The sequence below is a fragment of the Solea solea genome, chromosome 17 (genome assembly GCF_958295425.1).
Source record: "Solea solea chromosome 17, fSolSol10.1, whole genome shotgun sequence".
NCBI lineage: Eukaryota > Metazoa > Chordata > Actinopteri > Pleuronectiformes > Soleidae > Solea > Solea solea.
Window position 1 is genome coordinate 8,930,849 of NC_081150.1, and position 20,138 is coordinate 8,950,986.

At 44.6% G+C, this 20,138-nt stretch overlaps 2 protein-coding genes and 1 long non-coding RNA gene across 5 annotated transcripts; 1 reads left to right on the top strand and 2 right to left on the bottom strand.

The window, feature by feature from the left end:
• Positions 1-957: 957 nt before the first annotated feature.
• LOC131443183 (protein SOGA3-like) lies at positions 958-11,695 on the bottom strand. 3 transcript variants are annotated; one of them, XM_058612593.1, is made up of 10 exons: positions 11,399-11,695; positions 10,734-10,958; positions 10,448-10,606; positions 10,052-10,120; positions 9,033-9,302; positions 8,591-8,953; positions 7,709-8,371; positions 7,256-7,567; positions 5,665-6,071; positions 4,450-4,583 (listed from the first exon to the last, which is right to left on the bottom strand). In XM_058612593.1, exons 1-8 carry the CDS (start codon positions 11,552-11,554, stop codon positions 7,457-7,459), a joined length of 2,016 nt encoding a protein of 671 aa, XP_058468576.1. In that variant the 5' UTR covers positions 11,555-11,695; the 3' UTR covers positions 4,450-4,583; positions 5,665-6,071; positions 7,256-7,456. The 3 variants fall into 3 exon arrangements, with proteins under 3 accessions (XP_058468579.1, XP_058468576.1, XP_058468578.1); XM_058612595.1 differs by lacking the exon at positions 5,665-6,071 and having other exon boundaries at positions 4,492-4,583; positions 11,399-11,554; XM_058612596.1 differs by lacking the exons at positions 7,709-8,371; positions 8,591-8,953; positions 9,033-9,302; ... (2 more) ...; positions 10,734-10,958; positions 11,399-11,695 and adding exons at positions 958-1,741; positions 1,826-2,702; positions 2,792-2,871; positions 3,248-3,580 and having other exon boundaries at positions 4,310-4,583; positions 7,256-7,432.
• Positions 11,676-17,576, top strand: LOC131443185 (uncharacterized). Its single transcript, XR_009233580.1, has 4 exons — positions 11,676-11,838; positions 15,814-16,002; positions 16,139-16,243; positions 17,097-17,576. It is a non-coding gene; the product is annotated as an uncharacterized LOC131443185 (long non-coding RNA).
• Positions 14,349-20,077, bottom strand: LOC131443184 (elongation of very long chain fatty acids protein 4-like). The gene is made up of 7 exons (XM_058612597.1): positions 19,802-20,077; positions 18,288-18,379; positions 17,585-17,772; positions 17,069-17,149; positions 15,802-15,973; positions 15,583-15,710; positions 14,349-15,505 (listed from the first exon to the last, which is right to left on the bottom strand). The coding sequence occupies exons 2-7, from the start codon at positions 18,352-18,354 to the stop codon at positions 15,224-15,226; spliced, it is 918 nt and encodes a 305-aa protein (XP_058468580.1). The 5' UTR covers positions 18,355-18,379; positions 19,802-20,077; the 3' UTR covers positions 14,349-15,223.
• Between the last annotated feature and the right edge of the window lie 61 nt (positions 20,078-20,138).

Here is a 20,138-nt window from a genome sequence, read left to right on the forward strand (position 1 = left end):
CAGTGAGACGCCTTGTTAAAATACTCAAGGAGGTGGCAACCTGTAAGATGGGCTCTCATTTACACACACACACACACACACACACACACACACACACACACACACACACATCTTTCTATATGAGGACACTCATACACTTAAGCACCTCCATTAAATGCCTAACCTCATGCAACCTTCATTCTAACCTTTGGGGAGAAGGTTTAAACTCCCAATTGGAACATTTTCATTTGATAGTACGCAAATAATATTATATTGGGAGGCAGAAAATAGGTACAAAGATAAAAGAAACAGTGGTCGAGACAGAGGGAGGAACCAATTGCCCCCTCCCACTCTTTATTTATACCTCCCAAAGACAGCGGGCTAAGATTTCTGGCACCAAAACACACGTCACGCTTGCTATTTCTAGTCTGATGTGCAACATAGCACCGAGAGGTTGGGTGACCGGGCTGAGGCATCATGGGACCTCAGGACTTCCGTACACTCATCCAGCCTTTACATGACAATTCACACTTTGGCCACCTCTGCCGGAGGGAGTTTGTGCGGTTATGTGAGCTTGGCATGGTGCGCACATGTGCACAGTATGCGCTGGTTTGAACTGCGATTTTTCCTCCTGTCAATTGAGAAACACCGATCATGAAACGTGACCACACGTGCTGCACAGTCACTGGCAAAACTGTGCAATGTTAATAACATAATTAAATCTACGTAATCCCTGTAAGTGTCGGCATAATAGAGCACAGCCTGTACATTGTCACATAAACAACTGATGTGTTGAAGTTCACTAACTGTTCGCTCTTTTGCAACGGCAACATGGCTTGAGCTGTCACTGTGTTGGCATGCAGGCAAGTGCCGGTGTCAAATATCCGTAGCACAGATGCGGCGTGCAGTAAATCGTCAACACCCTGAAATATACAGTAAGATATCGATAATATACCAGAACAATGCAACTCTACCACGGAAAGAAAAGAGTCTTTATGTTGAAGCACTGTCATATTTATTACCAAGAAAAAAAATACATTAAAGGCATATCATAGTCATCTGTCACAGCTGTCATTTAAACATTTTAAATATATCACTTTGACAATATGATACAATAAAACACGCCGTTGCTGACACACAGTTGAACATGAATCCACTCCCACTGGTTGAATATGATTCAACATGGCAAGCATGAACATTGAACACATGCACCCTCAAACTAGGGCCACATGCTAACTCTCTCTGTACAGAAAACAAAGTGAAATGAAATACAAAAAAAAGAAGAAAAGTGGATAAGGGGGGGGGGAACTGTCAGCTAATGTTAAGAAGCTAAAAGCCACAGCAACACTGGAGAATGTAGTCGACGTGTTTTTGTCTTGAACACGACATTAAGATTAAATGAAGCACTTCTGTACCTCTCTCTGAAATGATTTTACCAAAACAGTCCTTAATATTTACATGAGGGTGTTGGCTGGGAACCACGGGAGGCGTTTCCCTGGGAAAGGGATCAAGCTTTACTGAGATGGGGAGAACATCACATAATGACAGTCTCAGTCTGAAGAGAGTAGGACATGAAAGGTCGGTGCTTCAAGGCCGGACTCGGGGCTCTGGTCATGGGACTTGGGGGACGATGCATTGGGCCAGATGGGGCGCTGATTCTGGCAGTTGGGGCGCGGCTGGCCCATCTGGAGGGAGGGCGCTGGTTGGCTGGCCGTGCTGGACGAGAGAAGTTCCTCTTAGAGGACATCTCGGCTGGATTTACCTGGACAGAAACATGAATTAGTTGTTGTTGTTTTTTTTTTTTTACGTAGAATGAAATGAAATTATGAAGCAGAAAAGAACCTACCAGCTGTGGCTCCTGTCTGTAGGCTGTGTGACCTGTCTTGGGACTGGAGCTGAACTCATGATGGATGTCCAGCATGTCCAGCAGCTCAATAAGTCCTTCATCCCTCACTCGGCCACAACCTGGCAACTCCTGTCCTGCTACCCCACCCCTCTGACTCTTCTGAGCTCCAGAGGAAGCACTTGACACCCTGTAGTCCATTTTGGGCTCCACATGTTGGGGTGCCGTCTTCCTTCCTGCATCTTTGTCCGCAACACTGTTCGTCCTGGGTCTAATCTTTGGACTCCCTGCCACCTGTGATCGCCTGTGGGACTGCTGCGGACTGGGCTGAGACCCTTTAGAACCACTGTATCCTCCTCTCTGGTCTTTGTGGTTCTGTCTACCAGGGTCCACTAACCCCCATTCTTGGCTGGGCTCTAAGTCCGCTGTCATCACATCACAATCTGCTTGGCACTTGTTGCTAGAGATACGCACGGGCGCCCTGCCGGCGACTGCAGCAGCTCCTACAGCTCTGCGCTGACAGCTAGGGGTGGGGCACTTTGGCTCCGGGGCCAACCCCTGATGGGTCACCACTCCTGTTTCAGTGAGCGTTTTGCCCTCATTTTCCTGCAGCATGGCTCCAAACTTCCTGAGAACAGAGGGGCTGTTGCACATTCTGTCACCAAGGACGCCTGGACTGAAGGACTTCCTGTCCAAAGCGGGAGATTCGGCAGTCGGAGCCGGGAGCTGGGAACGTGACTGTGCACTTGGAGCATCCCTTTGTCCCAGCGGGGGCTTGGCACCTGTGTTCTCTTTGTTGGGGGAGCTCCTTGTGTGTGACACTTGGTTCTTCTTGTTTTCAGTCAACTCAAAACTGCCCAGAAACTGCTCAAGACCAAGTCTAGTTGAAATAGAAGAAACAAATTACAAGGCTTGATGTGTAATTTTATGAAATGGTGATGAACGTCCCTTTGATGAGAAACCTCTTACCTCTCATTTTGATATCTTCTCCTCAGGTCATCCTGGTGTGAAGGGATGTCCTGACTCACCTTGACTGTGTCACTGAAGTGCTAAGAGCGAAGGGAAACAATATTTATTGGAAAAATAGTGCTCATGATCTGCTTTCATCGCATTAGCTACAATATACTTCAGTGTTGCAGGTGCACATTGGATTGTCATTTGAAGTGGGAAACTCTCAGTTGAATGTCTCTGTCAGGAGTTAGGGATGTTTAAGAGTTGGGTGAAAGTATGTAAAAACTCTGATCTGGTAACTTGTCTGTGTGGGCAGACTTGAAGGAACCAGCTTACTGTAATCAATATGTTTCTGCCTGAACCCCAGCTATGACTCATATCACGTCCTCCTATCTGGTTTCTTCAGATGTGCAAATGCCACTGGAATGAGGCATAAGGCAGGGAAATGAGCGGAATTGCTTTCGCTCCACTCACCACGTGGCGATCTCCGTTGTTCTTGCGATTCATTTGCTTCCTCGCTCCCAAGTAATCCTGGAGTAAGTCTCCAATCTCCGAGACGCTGTTGCCGTGACAGTAGCCGTAGCCATTTTGATGACTCACGGGGTAGCTGTACCCACTGGGGTTGTAACAGCCGTTGCTGTAGTGATGTGGCACGGGCAGAGCTCCAGAGTGGTTGTTGCTGTGATGACCAGGCACAAAATGTCCATTACTATGGTGACCCAGGCCATACTCCAACTCGCCTCCGTTTTTCTGATTGTCAGCGGTGATATCGTTTGCTCCTCTGCGCGCCTGAACGTCATTGTACAGCTGGGGAATGAAAACGAAACAAAACGTTGAGCGACAGCCTGCTGGTCACTCGTGAACTGTATTACAAGCATCGAGAAGAACTGTGTTTACACGGCACAACCTAATCTGTACTTCTGATCAGCACATGGTATACTGTATCCCATCATAACCTTTAATATTTACTTTGGTGTCCACTCTCAGACCCTGTGTGTGTGTGTGTCTGTCAGCACATCACAGTTAAATGGGCTTGTTAACATTTGTCTGTGTTATTGTTCTAACAAGGCCCCAGGGTTGAGTAGCTGGCAGTTATGCAGCGCACGCTTTTACACAGATACACACACACACACACACGCACATGTGAAGTGCACATGCAGTATACATAACAGGGGAAGAAAACCATTAGCCTGTTGGCACGCTGCAGCGTTCCACGTGAGACCAAACAGTGTCATGTTAAACCAAACTCTTTAAATGAACCATGGGGATTTTACAACACTGAATTTGTGTATATTTTGGACGAGACCAGATTAATTTATTTCTGCAGTTAATGCACATGACATAATCCCATTTGAAAAAAAAAAATAAAAATAGGCTACTGAGTTGTTAAGCTGCAATCAATCAGAGACATATTGCCATATTTCACTGACTATGTTGTATAAGAGGCTTCACACACTTTCTTCAGCGTGTCATTGTTTCAACACAATGTGCTTTTTGCAGAAATTGCAGTCCAAGACCATGCTTTCCATTCTTTACCTCTTCGATTTTTCTCTGAATGTCCTGCAGCTGGTCCTCCCACTCCTGCATCTCAGAGTCGAAGTTGTCCATCAGCTCTGGCCTCTCCTGTCCCCAGCCCTGGCCTCTGTGCTCCAACCCACGCTCCAGATCGATGGCTGCCATGATGCAGGCTGCTAAATGTCCGGAGGCCTGTTTGAAAGGCAATTTCCCCTTTCCTCTTGTTTGACGGCTCAGTCAGAGGTCACGGCGGGGTTAGCAGTGAGCGACGGAAAGGGTCGATGACCTTGAAACACTGCAGAGACAAATACATGGAAGAGAGATTAAATACGGTTGTTACGTCACGTGTCACATGTCAGCTTTAACACCAAAGGCTGAACTGAAGCAAAAACCTAAAACCAAAACTGCTTCAATAACTCGTTGGACACTTTCTGCCCTCATAAAGGTCAGATATTTGCGGCCCTCTCCTTTCGCATTCTTGTCTAAAATTCACAGGCATGTAAGCCTACCTATGCAGCACGTGTGGACAAGACTGCAGCATGACGGCAAAGCGAGTGTTCTAGCTCGCGCTCACTGTGACCTCTGTGCGCCTGCCTCTATGCCCTGTGACATGGGAAGGAAGGGAAAAAAAAAAAAAAAATGCCTAGCATTTAACACGGGGTGGTCATCTTCTTGGAACCTGACCCAGTGCTGGACACATGGCATGAGTTGGGGTATGTGTGAACCCTGCAGTGGAACCTTCTAATACCATGTACCACTTGGACAAGGAGCCTAACGATGAATGATGTTCAAAAACAATACTTTGGTGATATATCTGTTTTTCTGTGTTAAGTAATAGAACTTAATCATCATTGAAAAAAAAAAGGTGGAGCTTCAAAATGAACTTGCCATTTCAATGTTGTTATCATGGGTAACCTAGAATATGAAATCTGTTTAAAAAGCAGTATTGACCATAAAAGTAGCACTGATAATTCTGACTCCTGCCTCCCATCAAGTAAAGTTGAAGTAACAGCGGAGCTTTGTCGTCACTGTTGTTGACATCCCTGTACATGACAAGTATCCAAGTTGAAAATGCCTGAATGTATCAGTCACTTCCCTCCCGCCTGTAAAGAGATATTAATAATCTAGTAACTATGCATAGTAATCTGGCTGCTTCACTTGTGCGTGTGCTACAGGGACAGAAAGGCAGTCTGTCGAAGGCAATGGAAATGTTGCATCAGACACTTGACACCACAAATAAGTAAAAAAAAAAAAAAAAATAAATCACTTTAAGCATAACAGATTTGACTCAAGGCTGTAATAGTTTTTGATTGTCTACTTCAATTAAATCATCCAATAAGTAGATTAAAAAAAATCTCCATCAGAGCTGCCCTTACCTTATCCTACAAACACGTTTTTCCTCTGCTCTCCTGTTTTAAATCCTCAGCCTTGTCTACTTGCTGCTGTGCGCTCTGGCCTCTCCAACACATCCGCTCCTCCAGGCGGCAGATCGTTAAATCCCCTCTCTCCGGTGCTTCCCCTCTTGCTCTGTCCTCTGCCGTGTTACGTAAATCTTTTTTAAAGTGCCACCTTGTCCTTCGTCACTCCTCGGTCTGTCGAGGTTAAGTCAGGAGCGTTGGACTAAAGGGTAAACAACTTCTGTTCCAGACGGGGTACCCGCGCCTTTATACCGCTCCCCAGTGTTTACTCGGGGGTGCGCCATTGGACCCCGGATCAAATTTATTCCATCATTTGAAGTCTCCATGGGGGCAACTGTCGTCACCAGCATCCTGGCTATAATTACCTGGGCTCACAGAGAGAGGGAAAGTGTTTACATAGCTATTTCAGCTGCTGCGCTTTCTCAGCCAATGGGCTTCTCTGTTGCTACTCTGCTTTAGGATGCTCGGGCAGATTTCGCCTTGTGACCAGGGCTCTGCTGTTAATCATTTTTTCCAAGCCATGCAAAATAGGTGTGTGTGACACAGTGTGTAATAATGTGTCACAGTCAATATCTATATGTGATAGTCATGGGACATAGGTTACCAGGTGGGTGGATGCCTGGCATGTTCTTTCTTTTTTACATTTATGAATCATTTTAAAAGTGCTTTGATACTTTCTGGCTTTTTTTTATACATGTGTGTGTATTGGAAAGCGATACACGTGTTATCTAATCCACACAGGCTTTGCACGTCTTATGCTGCAAATGTGCAAAAGAGCAAAATGTGTGAAATGTCATACAATGTTCTGGCCTGGAGTAACCTGAACCTGTGACTGTGTTCCTGCCCGCATGTCTCAGGACAGTTGCTACTGTTCATCTGCCACACCATCAATTACTAATCAGGGATCGTGTTGGGGAATTTTTGGGCCACCTGACAAGATCTGACATTTGGCACTCGGCGTGATCATGAGAATTCCTTCCAGCACCGCCATTCCTGCACCTGTCGTGCTCCCTAATGCGCGGCAAAGCCTTCGAGGAGTTACGGAGCGGGATGAAAAACAAACTTTAACCTCACTTCACCTTGAGGCGGCAACCACAACAACAACAACACGATGGCACAGTAAGTGTTGTTATAAAGGGGGGGATAACTGCTGCTGTCATAACACAAGGAAATATTTTTAGCAGTGGTTAAACGCAGAAATAAACAATATTTTCTAACTTTAAAGCTAAGTATGGACTTCGTGTGACCCCTGCATTTCTATATTGTGTAAAGACATTGCCACTTATCTGGCAACTTTATTTTGTTGACTGTTTTTTTGTTGACCTCTTGAAGCCAAATATTCTTAGTAAACCTGGCCCTGTCCAAATTTCAAAACCTAATGTAAATGTCTGTTTTTAAAGAAATTCTCTGATCAAAACTATTGGTCAAATCATTTCTAAATACTAAATCCTTGTACGTGCAAAAACAGAAACCTGATACTTGTAAGAGCCAACGATGTAAATAAGCAATAGCATAAACAAGTTTTACTCAAGCACAGTTAGACACTCACCTCCTCAAGGGACGGATGCCGACAGCAATGGGATATGGGTAATGGAGTCTCCAGTGTTGAACCTGCGGCTGAGGCAAGTGCTGAGTATTTTTTGTTCTGTGCTTTTGGTTACCTTGGCAACAAATAATGAGGGCAATAAAGGAAATCAACGGAGCAAACAACAAACAAACGGAGGGTTTATGCAAATGATGGATGTGTGCGTCACAGAACGAAGAAGAGAGTGAAGAGAAAGACTAGTTTAAAGATGGTGGCATAGGAGAGGGATGAGAATAGCACGAGTATGAGGATGAGCAAAATGATGGGCTGGAACATCTGAGAGACAGACCATGATGGATGAGGAAAAAAAAAGAGGTTGGATTTGGTGAGAGAAAGGAGAAAACAGTCGGCGTTAAATTCGACGAGACATTTCGTCTGCCACCATGAACTCATGAACGCCTCGAGTCTTTCTCTCACCGACAGCGGCTCCTCTGCGTCTCTGTCGTCCAGCTTTGGCACTTCCAGTTTCTCTATGAATGCTTGCAGCTCCTTCCTGAAGGCCTTCATCTGGGCGTTGATGCGATAGAGCAGCTCGTGTTCTCTGACCCTGCCCTCGTCATCCTCTCCCCCCTCCTCCCCTGCTCTCACGAGCATCAGGTCACCATTAGAAACGTAGACCCTCGCCTCGGAGATGATGGAGGCAGTGTCGGCGATGAGGCGGTCAACGGTGCGCACAAGCCTCTCTGCTTCCATGCGGATGTCAACCATTTGCTGCCTCTCTCGCACGCTGCACCGGCCACTGGGCAGGAAGTGGGCCAAGGCAAAGGAGGCGGCGCCCTCGGGCCCCGTGGGGGTGTAGAGACCCCGTGTGGGCGTAAGGCAATGGCCGCTGCCGTTGTTATTTCTGACCTCCTCTGAGTCACTTTCTCCACCCACAGGGCCCTCGCGCTTGCGGTGAGGAGGAAGAAGGCGGGAGGAGGAGGAGTCTTCGTCGCTCTCGCGCCGGCCGCTTGTGGCGCCGCCTGCGTCGCTCTCTGCGTCGCTGTCCCGCGGGCTGGGCCGCAGGGAGAGATGGGAGGCCAGGTCATAACGCTGCATGTTGGAGAGGAGCACACGGTTCTCGTACTGCAGCTGCATCACCTGGAGGAAGACAAAGACAGGTAATAACTTTTGAATCATAAGTGCTGTCATAAAGGTCACGTATATGTTCATGTTCCTCATTACATTGACTCATGAGTGTTCTCTATAGGCAGCATCAGGTCATTCCACGTTTAAGATTGTCCAATATAAATAAGACGATAGATGATTGTATGATCGTATCAAAACAAATCAACATCAGTGTAATAAATATAATCCTACCTTTCCACTCAGGTCATTAATCTGCAATCTTGCTGCCTTCAGCTCCTCCTGCAGAGCCTCCGTCTTGGCTCCGTCGACACCTGCACCTCCATACCTGCCGCCTCCCTCGTGAGTTCCCGCTTTGAAGCGTAACTTGTTCAGCTCTGCCGTCACCCTCTTGTTCTGCTCCTCGACGTCGGCGAGGTTCCTCCTCAGCAGCTCCGCCTCGTCCTCCACCAGCTGCAGCTGCTGTCGAAGCTCGGTCAGATCGTCGCCCAGGCCTCGTCCTGTGCCCGACCCGCCCGTCGCTCCGCTGGAGCTCCCGGCTCCTTCGGCCTCGCCGCGGAGGTCATCGAGCTCAGCCCTCAGGCCTCGGTTCTCAACCTGTGGGCAAGAGTGAGATGAGCTCAAAAACGGTCTCCTCCACTTAAAGAAAATCCAACGCAACATCGTCTGCTCTTACCTCCAGCTCAACTATCTTCCTCCCCAGGATGTTGGCCTCCTCCTCCACCAGGCGGAGCCGTAGTTTCAGCTCTGACTCGCGGGTGGTGGGTGGTCCTCCGGCCTCTCCTTTAGGATGGGTGCTGTCCAGTTCTCCATAGAAGGACCGGTACTTCTGCAGCTCTTGCTCTAGTCGGTCCTTCTCTTTGTCAATCTTGGCCGTCTTCTTCCTCATGAGCATGGCCTCCTCTTTGATAAATGCTAGCTGGCACTTGAGGTCCTCATTGTCCTCCTGGAGCACAGAGAGTAAACAAACGTGCTTCTAAGTAGAAGAAGGTCAAATCTCTGACGTAATCTCTACAAAACTTTGTAATACAGCAATTCTGAGCAAAAACTTCATCTCTTTGTAAAACCAAGAGGATGTTTGACGTCTACTTACTCTACTTACATGATTAAATTAAATTTGGTTTGGCCTGATATAAGACATAAGGATGTGAGCTAAACTTGTAGGATCTAAATATCTTCCTAACCCTCTACAGGGCACTCATTGAAATATTGGAAATTAAAAATGTATTATTGGAGGATTTTTTTTCCCTTTGCTACATTTTTCAAAATTGTTTATTGAAATGTAGAAAATCAAGGTCCATGAAGGTACCATATATGGTTCCTTCCTCGTCTGTGGTAAACAAGAATCAAAAAAAGACTATATACTGTACATAAGAAGAAGGGACATTATTTTAGAACATAATTAGTACAGTGTTTCTCAATCCTGGTCCTCGGGGACCTCTGTCCTGCATGTTTCAGACGCTGCTCCAACACGCCTGATTGATTTCACCAACTTTCCATCATTAGTATTTGAGATATTCCCACAGATGCAGGAGAAGACTGAGCTGTGTGGTTAGTTACCAAATATAGTTCTTAAAGGGCACTGAAGACTTTACTGAAAATATGAAGATAATTACTTTATCCATTACTTTGGATAACTGTATTGTGTAAGCAAGAGAAACCAACATGATTGTTTCATTTGTCATGGCAACTCACCTCAGTAGGAGTCTGTGCTGTTCTCTTGTCTGTCTTCTGGATGTCTTTACTTCCTCTTCTCTTCTGTGACTATTGGAGGACAGTAACATTTGTCAGTATGTAGAATTTGTGAGTAAAACATTCCTTGATAAGATCAAATGTTCAGTAGTTACAGATCTAAGCATTATACATATAGTATATAACGCTCGTCTTGAGATATTTATCCTTTAATTTACTATAAGCAGTCCACTCTCTAAGATAGTAGATGGTAGATAACATCTCTCCTCTCTCTAAATAAGAATATACAGTGAAAGTCTCTATAGGCTATATTGTGACTTTAGGAGTACATATTTAATCACTTTGTTGTCATTAATGGATGTAGTGTAGATTTATATAAAATAACTGTTTATTATTTACCTCTTTGGATTTGTCTAGTTCGTTCTGCAGAGCTTGTTTGGTCACTTCCACCTCTATGAGTTTCTGCCTCAGTTTCTCATTCTCCTCTTCCGTCTTTGTGCGTTTCTCCTCCACCTTTTCCAGCTCGTGGTGCAGCCTCACCGACACATCCTTCGCTACCTGCAGGTTTGGTGATGTAGTTTCATTGTTAGAACTGAACTTTTAGATACATGTCTTTACTATCACATTTAAGAAGTGCATTCTCATTCTGTAAAAAGAGTCAAGTAGGTGACCCCTCTGTATCCACCTTCAAATCCTGCTCCAGACTCCTGAGCAGCTCCTCATCAATCTCTCCTGTCTGGGCGTAGCGCAGCCTCTTCCTCTCAGCCTTCCTCAGGCGATACTGCAGGATCCGGCAGTTTTTATTGGCTCTCTCTAGCTCACGCCTCATCTCCTGCAGCTGACAAGTGTCTTCCTCGTAGAAAGTGTCTCTCATCTCGTCCATCTCGGTCCTCATCTCTTCGATCTCACACTAGTGGAAACACAGGTTACCATAATGTGTCCATGACCATAGATTTTGATTTTTATAGTAATAGATGATTTGCACACGAGTCAAATATGGTCTGGATTTTCAGAAGGAAACATAATCATTTCCTGGCAACATTGCAGCTGTTGACAGTCCCTTCTAAAAACGAATTATTACCATACAGGTGTAATTTGTTATCTGTTATCTGTCTGTAGGCCAATCTGACAGGAAAAATGAACAAATAAATCAAAATACAAACAAAATGATGTGTGTTTGTAAGTTTCAGTCAGTAATGACACATCACACCAAACATACAGTCCAAAAATAAATGTCAAAATAGATACATTTCCTGCTGCTAATGTGCAATAGTCGAATTTGATGCTGTGGCCTACTGTTATGGTGAAGTGACACGTGGCATTTCTCATAAAAAATGACTGTTTCCAAACCTTGAGATCTTCATTTTCCTCCAGCAGCCTCTCCATCTCGTCGTCAAAGGCCTGCTCCTGCTGTGTCACGGACCCCACCTCTGTCGCCTCTGCAGCCGCCTCCAGCTCTCCCTCTGCGGCCTCCTCCGTGGCCATGCCGTCCGGCCTGGTCTGCATCCTCCTCGCACCGCTTCTCCTCAGTCTCCTCTGCAGGTGGAAGTGGATCAGTTCAGCCTGTAAACATCCTCCTCTCCACAAACCCAAAAACCCGAGGCCCTCTCCTCCGCAGCCCACAGACACTCCGCCTCTCCCACAGCGGCGGCGGCGGCGGTGGTGGTGATGGTGGTGGTGGTGGTGGAGGCTGCCTTCCTCCTCCTTCCCTCCTGTGGATCTCCTCTCCTTCACTTTCACCGAGGATGAAGATGACAGCAGACGCTGGTTGGAGTCGCCTTTAAAGAAGGGTAAGTGTAAAGTGAAGTGTCGGGCCGCTGCTGATGAATTTGTCGGGTATTCCCTCACAGCATCCGCCCTGTTTGCTCTGACGGGATTAGCCTCAGCACCATCCAGATGAACATCTGACCCTGCGCCGAGCTCCCTCTTCTTCTCCTCCCCGCTGTGTCCGCTCCTTCCTGCGGTGAGAGGAGCTGTGCACCTGTCTGGGGGGTCTGAAGGGTTTCAGCTCGGTCGCATCTTCCTGAGCTGTAACCGGCGAGGAAGCCCGGTGGAGCCTCCTCCTCCTCCTCCTCCCAGATGATGGTGACGGGGATGGAGGATCTGCAGCGCCACTGGCGGCCGGGTTAATCTACTGCTCCATTAAAATCAACTTCAAACTGTTTTTAAACAGAAAACAACAACAACATAGGAACACGCAGTGCTGAAGATGCGAGATATAATTAAACAGTGGATTGATTCAGATTATCTTTAGCCGTTGTTGAATAGATAGAACTAATAAATGGGAAGAAGATGCTTCAGTCGTGGAGCCACTAGATGTCGCTATTCTCCAGAACTGCTCATCCCTGTTGACCCATTATAAAAGTTTACATTATTTACTCTATATTCTACTCAAGTAAAAGTAGCACTATTTTGATAAAAAAATACTTAGGTACAAGTAAAAGTACTGGTCTAAAATGTACTTAAGTTAAAGTTTAAAATTTACTCTAGTTACTTAGTTACTTTTTAACAATGTTGGGGTTATTTCTTGTGTCATGCAAAAAAAGGGGACACACATCTCACATTAATTGTTTTTAATTAAAGGCAAAACTTAAACGCAAATTAAAGTGCTGACAAAATAAAACATGCACACACATAATGTATCAGTCAAAATGGGTCAAAGGTCACAAATGCTTTCTCACTCCGTTTTCATCATTCGGTGCCAAGGTTTCCGGTTTAATCAGAGGTTAAGTTAAAATGAACAGGGAATATGATTTCAAACAACTTGTCAACTGACGTTTTTCTTTCAGTAAACATCTGACTCCCCATTTTTAATAGCTTTCAGCCACTTACCAAGTCAGAGTTTGTGCAGATAAAGACTCATTCTTGTTTCCCAACAATATCAGGGATTATGCACATGAACTCTTAGGTTCTCAGACATAATTATATCTTGCCTCTCCCAGCTCATCTCATCTTTATGTGAATGTTCTATGTAATAGAGCAACTAAAGTGAGGCCCAGCAGAGGGTGGTCTTTACACACAAAATTGCCTCAGCGCAAGCCCTGCAGACTGCGGGAGCCAGTAAAACGCTGACTGTTTCCACTCTGTTAGGTTAGAATGAGCTCCTTAGTCATATACAGTAATTGCTAATGAGATGAGTGTGTGACGGGTCAGGTCTGCAAGGGTTTAACCCCTGCAAACTGACCCTGCACTAGATTTTTAACTGACACCTAAGTGAGAAATGTGGCTCAAGTTTTTATGTTTTATTATTGTTATTGTTATTATTATTATTGTTATAATAAATAAATAAGTACAGATAGATGTGTTTAGAAAGAATTTCGACTAAAATACTGTATCTTGATGTGTTGCATAGGGATTATTTTTACTTAATTGTACTGAATTGTTTATGAAAGTTATATTTCACCATGGACAGGTGCACAGATATGTGTGTAATTGTGTGTATTCATAAAGCACACTCAACGGCTAGGCTGCAGGTTATGGTGACCTCTGCCAAACGCCTCTGATAGAAAAGCTGGGGCCGGTGCAATCCGCTTAGTCACTTGCCTAGATCCCTGTATCCCCAAGGAGGGCAACTGTACTTCATCTCACTCATCTTATCCGGTCGATTGTTCTCACCTCCTTCCATCCCAGCCATTGATGGAAAGCGACAGGTGGTGGTGGTGCAGCGGGATAAGACAGAGCAGTGTAGTGTGGTTGAGGATGTTAAACCTAAACAAAAATAATTTGAGACCTGAGATACAAGATTTATGAAACGAACCAGGATAATAATTAAACTCCTGAAGTTCTTTGTTTTCTGTCTACTACACATATTAATGTATGGTAATGCAGAGCACTGCTGTATCAAAGCCAAATGTGAACATATCCATGGAGTTGGAGAACAGTAGCAACCTGGTGGCAGATTAGAGGAGGCTTCTCTTCCAGTGACCTGTTTTCCTCGGGTAACTCATGCAGTGACGTGGAAATAAGCTCTTTTGAAGCTAAAGCCAATTTACCCCCACAGATTAGGGCAGATCTGTCTGGACAGACCAAAGACACAGCCGTACCTTTCTTTCTCTCTCTCTCACACACACACACACAAGTACGCACATACATATAATCCATAATGGCTCTTTACATCCTCCAGATTCCAGGATGGGAGACAGTGAGATGAAGGAATGGGAGTGAGGACAGGAAGAAAACACACACACAGTTTACGGGGGTGGTGGTCTTTTATTTCCGTTACATGTGCAGCCAGAACCTGATTCACTTTTATTTTAAATAGTTTTCATAAAAAAAAAGAAAAACAAAAAAAGAATGAGTTTCCCCTTCAGTCGTACGTGGCAGTGAGATAGAACTGAGCCTGACATGGAGTGTACAGTATATTCTTGCACATCAGCTACGTTGCACAGCAGGAAGAACATAAATAAATCAACAAGACCCACAGTACATTTTTATTAAAACAAATATTTCCACAAGTTTTCATAAATACTAAAAGAAACTACATCCCCTCCCTTTACATGAGGACTTTTAATTCACATGAACACAAAGAAGACAGCATGTCGTTAATGTAAATGCAGCAATGTTATATGAGTTGGGGACATCACAGGAGCATAAAGTCCATGACAAGGTCATGAGAATGTGATTGATTCTTTTTTTTTGGTTTTTGCTAAACTTGTTTAAACAAATATTTTCCCCATTGCTGAGGGAAAGTCTTCATGATCTGTTAGTTAAACCCATTACAACTCTTTAAGAGCACTAGAAAATAATTTACCATTAAAAACTATTTCAACTTTCATTTACAAACAACACTGGAATCCAGAGTACAAAAAAATGGAGGTGAAATTTGGTTGGTGAGATAGTGAATACTGAGCAGGATGTATATCCTTGAAAAACTTTGGTCCTATGATGGTCCAGAACACGTTTGGACAGAAGAGCACAGAGAGCACAGAGACTACAGCGTTTTCCACCCCTCTCTCCTCTCTTCAAACCATTACTGACACATCCACAAACACACAATGCTACCCGTTCATCTCCTCCAGTTGGTCACAAACCGTCTACTTTATTTGCAAGGATGCTCGCCTGGTTTGAACTCTCTGTTCAATCCCTTCCTTCTCTGTGCTTTTAAAACAACTATCCTCTTTCTTTCTTTTTTTTTTTGTTTACCACAAAGCAATCCCCTTTACCGTTTTTTTTCTTTTACTCTCTTTTGGCTCTTCCTTTCTTTTGCCTTTTTCCATTATCCTGCACTTCCTCCACTTTAACGTGGCCATTAGTTACCACAGTTGAGCCATTTGTGACGGGCTTGCCTCCTTTCTGGGTGTAGGAAGGCATGCCGCGGTAGGCGTGGTAGTAGAAGTTAGCAAAGAGGATGATGAAGGTGACCGCGTAACCAATCAGAGCCCACTGCATCCAGAGGGGGAACGGACAGCCGGTGTAGAGGGAGTAGCCTGAGTGGCCGATTGTCACATGGAACTGTATCTGTTGAAGATGTCACAGAAAATTACGGAATGATCTCATAACACCCACAGAACACAAAAACAAACGTTAATACCCACCATCTGAATAATGGTGAGGTACTTCTTCCACCAGAGGTACTTTTGCATGTGAGGTCCCAGCGCTGCCAGACCATAGTAACCGTACATGATGACATGGATGCCAGAGTTGATGGTTGCCCCAAAAAATGCTGCGTAAATTGTGAAGATTTGTGTCAGATGTGAGTCCAGTTCTTCGTAAGACTGCGAATGTCTCGGAACACAGATTAATCTTTTCCTCACCTTGTCCACCAGGGACCCACTTGATGCCGATCCACCAGAGGATGAACATGGTGCAGTGATGGTAGACGTGGAGGAAGCTGACCTGGGTGAACTTCTTCCTCAGGATGAAAAACGCTGTATCCAAGAATTCCACTCCTTTGGAGACGTAGTACCACCAAAGAGCAGATGCTATCTGTAAATGGAAATAGTGAATGACGACAGGTGATGGTTTTAATCTGATAGCAGACATGTCCACACACACTCCTGTAGTCCAGTAAGAGTTAATCTTTTAAAAAACTTGAAGCTCAAACAAATACCCTTCAAGTTAATCTTCATTCGTCTTTTTTTCAATTTTCAGGATTACATCTTTGATTAAAGCCCGACAGACCACAATCAAATGCAAGAATAAAAATGATGAAAGGAACAGAGAAAAGTGCCTGAAACTGACTGTCGATACAACTGGGTGAGATGACAGTACAATAATCTCAGAGTGAGAATTAAACGAGTGGTAACCAGTCCTGTAATTTTAACTTTTGTTTTATAGACTTTAGAATTGCTAACTTGAAGTTCACAGACGTCACCTACAACCAGGCTCTATTGAATATCATCATATCATCATATGTGCTGCACTTAATCGTCCATTATCCTCTAAATTGGAACCTAATTTACAAAATGTGCTTTTGAAGAACACAAAATGAGAATAGGACTGTTAACTGGTCAGGAAAATGTTTACTGATTTTGTAAAGCAAGTGAGAAGTATTCTCATTTTCTTCTTTTTGCAACCTCTGGAGTCGCTCCCTGGTGACTGTTGAGTATAATTTGACCTCTACTCTGTCTATGAATATGAAACAACGTGAAAAGATCAGGAAACTAAACACATTGCACATCTTTTGACCTTGAAATATCCCACTGTAGCCCAAAAAACTCCAGCCGCACACGGCTGCTCTCTAAGCCCTGGCACTTTGGCATGTCTTATCTCTTGGTGATGCCATCATGAAAGAGTGAGCGAGGCCTGAGATTGGGGAGGAGTTTCAGGGTGGCAAGACCATTTACTCCCGCCTCTCTGTGTCAGACCACACCCTCTTTGTGCTGAAATCATTACAGTCACCTATTACCTCCTCTTACTGATCCTGATACACTGACACAGACTACAGAATAAAACTCTTCCTACCTGCTGCTCCCTATATGATCAGTGAAGCATTTTTGATTAGTTATTGTAATATTCTTATATGATGTACTTGAAAAATATGTGCACTGACGTTGTGTATGTGTGTGTGTGTTTGCTTACCCTGACTTCATTGACATCATTGGAGTAGTTGACAGGCTGACAGAGGTAGCTGTATCCTGCTGATCTGGTGGCTATAAGGAGCTGACGAGAAACCACAGAACATTAAAGAGGAGAAGTGCATTGAAACATCCCAACGCTACCAACAGGAGGATGCTTGTAATAAGGACACTGAGCAAGTTATTTCAGGTGAAATATCCTTGGACCCCGCAGCTGAGATTGGCATAAAAAAGTGGTAGAAGATGGATGGATTCTCCTTTAGAAACTATCCTCTACTCCAAACAGCAGAAACTTCTAAGTGAGCGAATGACAGAACTACAAGTTTCTATATATTTGTAATTTGTTGAAGAAATTAGAGCACACTCACATCCTTATGGCATTGTTTCACTGCTTAGCTGTCACACTACAGTGTCTTTCGCTCTTTATTTTCAGTTGTAACATTGGACTGAGCAGCTGTGTTACACTCATGAACGGCCATATTTGTTCATCGATTCATGGCGGCGCTTCAGTGGCACTGACCTCTTTGGCGATGTAGAAGTTGAGGACAACCATGCTGAAGTTGTAGACTATGAGGGGCTTCCGCAGTGTGTAGGCCTGGCGATCCTGCATGTATCTAGGCCCCGCCCACAGGAAAAGCAGGTACAGGCAGCTGATGGCCAGTGTGGGGAGAGGAGACGACATCATGGGCCAGTTCCCCACCCTCTTGTCTGGCGGCAGAATAGGTGAGTGTCACATACAGTGCAGGCTGTGTGTACAGGTGTTGTCCCTAAATTTTTGGAAAAGCTGACCAATTCTTCCATTACCAGTGATGATTTTAAACCCAATTTTATTCGTTTTAATGCAGTGTAATAGTGTGTTACTGTTCGAAATGTGTTATTTTCTACGATGTCTTGTCTAACCCCTTGTTTGTAATGTGCATCATAAACAAATATGACTCAACATACACTGTATACACACACCTTCACTTGTGTCACTTGTGACTTGTGTGTGACACGGCATATAACTTACGCTGTGCAAGGTCCATTTCCTGTTTTCTATTATTATGTATTGTCATGATATATTATTGGCTGCATTATGTTATAAATGTATTTTCGAGGGGGAAATGAGTTTAATGTTACAAATGATCAGAGGCTATTTGGTTCAACTTTGACCTTCTAACGTCTAAATCAATTACCGCTCACATCATTTCCTGCTATAATAAATGGCTCTGGACTGTCCTTACCTGCTATAGAAAGGCTCCATTTGTAAAATTCTACAGTGTCATTCACAAAATGTGTTACAACCTCCATGGCTCTGCCTTTGGTCTCGATTACACTGCAGGAAGGAGAGAGAGAGGGAGGAAGGGGGGACAGACAGACATGGAGAACAACAGAGAGACAGTGAGTCACGACGACCACCCAAATCAAATTACATGTCATACGTATCAGATGAGTGCAAATGATTGTTTACGCGTTCCGTGTGCTCAGTGCGCATTACTCTGTACACACTGTCTTTAAAGAAACTACTCAAACACACACCTATATGATGCCCGCACTGAACCTTAAGATCCCACTTTTCACTTCCCTATATTAGGTGTTTACCAGGTCTGTAAAGAACAAACAAAAAAAGAGTAAGAGCCATTTAGCTCGGAAGTGTTGCACTGTTGTGCTGTGTCATAGTAATTGCTAAAACGTGGTCTATAAGCACTTTATACCATTACACTGTTTCCAAGCCTTTCTGTAAATGAGAGCACATTAGGCCTCTGGCTCGCCACGTGCCCTCGACGGAAACGGCACGAATACATTAATCTCCACTAGATGATAGGTCACTTTCCATCGATTTTTATGATCGCTGTGCAGTCACAGCAGCTTGAGGTGGTTTTAGGAAGTGGGATAGAGGATATCAGACAAGAGACACTCTTCCTACACTCGTACTGTAGATAGATGGATAGATATTTGGATAATGGACACTTGTTATCCACAAGCGGACAGGTGTCTATTAATCTATAATTAATCCCGTGCGTGAGATCAGCTGGCCTTTAAATATTTCATTGCTAGGCATATGTAGAACTGGGCATCCACTGCAGGGAAATACTGAGTATTTCAGTGTAATCAAAGTTTCCCAGGACACACAGGGTGTAATAACAGTGGGACAACAGGTCATCTGGTGTAATAGCAGTGTAATAACAGGTCAGAGGGTGCAATCACAGTGGCAGTTCAGTAGAGGTGGGAGATCTGACAGATAGAGAGGGTAAAGAGGGTTTGGGCGAGCACAAAAAAGAGACAGAGGCGCATGTGTCAGCAGGTTTTTCTCTCGCAGCTCAAGAGGCTTAAATTCAATTGATCAACGAGCTTAGGTGAGGGCCTAAGTACAAATGCACAACGACCCCACATGTCTGCTGATTTTCTGACTGCACGTTCCATGTCCACGTCCATGTCATGTAATATTTGAAAATAAACACGTGCAACACGTCAGATGTTCTTATCGTTGTTGGAACACAGGGATCAAGCAGGGGGGTATTCAAGGGTATTTGTTTGAACTTCAAGTTTTTAAGTCACTTTGAAGACTGTGCGCCTTTAACTTAACAGGTGGGTGTCGGAACCGCACTGAGCAGATGGTGATGAAGATGAAGAAGAAGAAGAAGAAGAAGGAGAAAAAGATTATCTTTCAAACCCGAACACACGTGGTGTGAAGTGTCAGCACAGAAGTGACACAAATAATAGTGAGGTAAAAACAAACAAACACGCAGTTACTCACATCCTCGATACTTATGAGCCTGCAATGACATCCGGTGCAATTTGATGCCCAGTTCCTCCCAGTCCTCTTTGTCTTCTTCTCCTCCTCCCCGATCCTGCTCTTCTCCTTTTCCCTCTTCTTCTTCTACTAATCACCTTCTACTCTCACCCCGGTTCTAGTTCGACATGAAACAGCAATTTGGCAAGAAGCTGGACAAGGCAGAGGGAGAGCTATAGCTACGGTCGGTAGGCCAGTCACGCACCCGGTCCGTGCACACTGCTCAGCCGCATCATCTTCTCCCTCCTGCGTCCTGGGCTCAGGGAAGCCGGCTGCTACTGCGCATGCGGGACTTCGCTGT

Excerpts from the sequence above, each read along its gene's own strand:
- LOC131443183 (XM_058612593.1), bottom strand. The coding sequence starts at position 11,554 with ATGCAGACCAGGCCGGACGGCATGGCCACGGAGGAGGCCGCAGAGGGA. Across the intron at positions 10,959-11,398 it reads AGGAAAATGAAGATCTCAAG|TGTGAGATCGAAGAGATGAG; the intron begins GTTTGGAAACAG and ends TGTTTCCACTAG. Across the intron at positions 10,607-10,733 it reads GTCTGGAGCAGGATTTGAAG|GTAGCGAAGGATGTGTCGGT; the intron begins GTGGATACAGAG and ends CCAAACCTGCAG.
- LOC131443184 (XM_058612597.1), bottom strand. The coding sequence starts at position 18,354 with ATGGAGGTTGTAACACATTTTGTGAATGACACTGTAGAATTTTACAAA. Across the intron at positions 17,150-17,584 it reads ACTTCTACATCGCCAAAGAG|CTCCTTATAGCCACCAGATC; the intron begins GTCAGTGCCACT and ends GTTTCTCGTCAG. Across the intron at positions 15,974-17,068 it reads ATGATGTCAATGAAGTCAGG|ATAGCATCTGCTCTTTGGTG; the intron begins GTAAGCAAACAC and ends TTCCATTTACAG.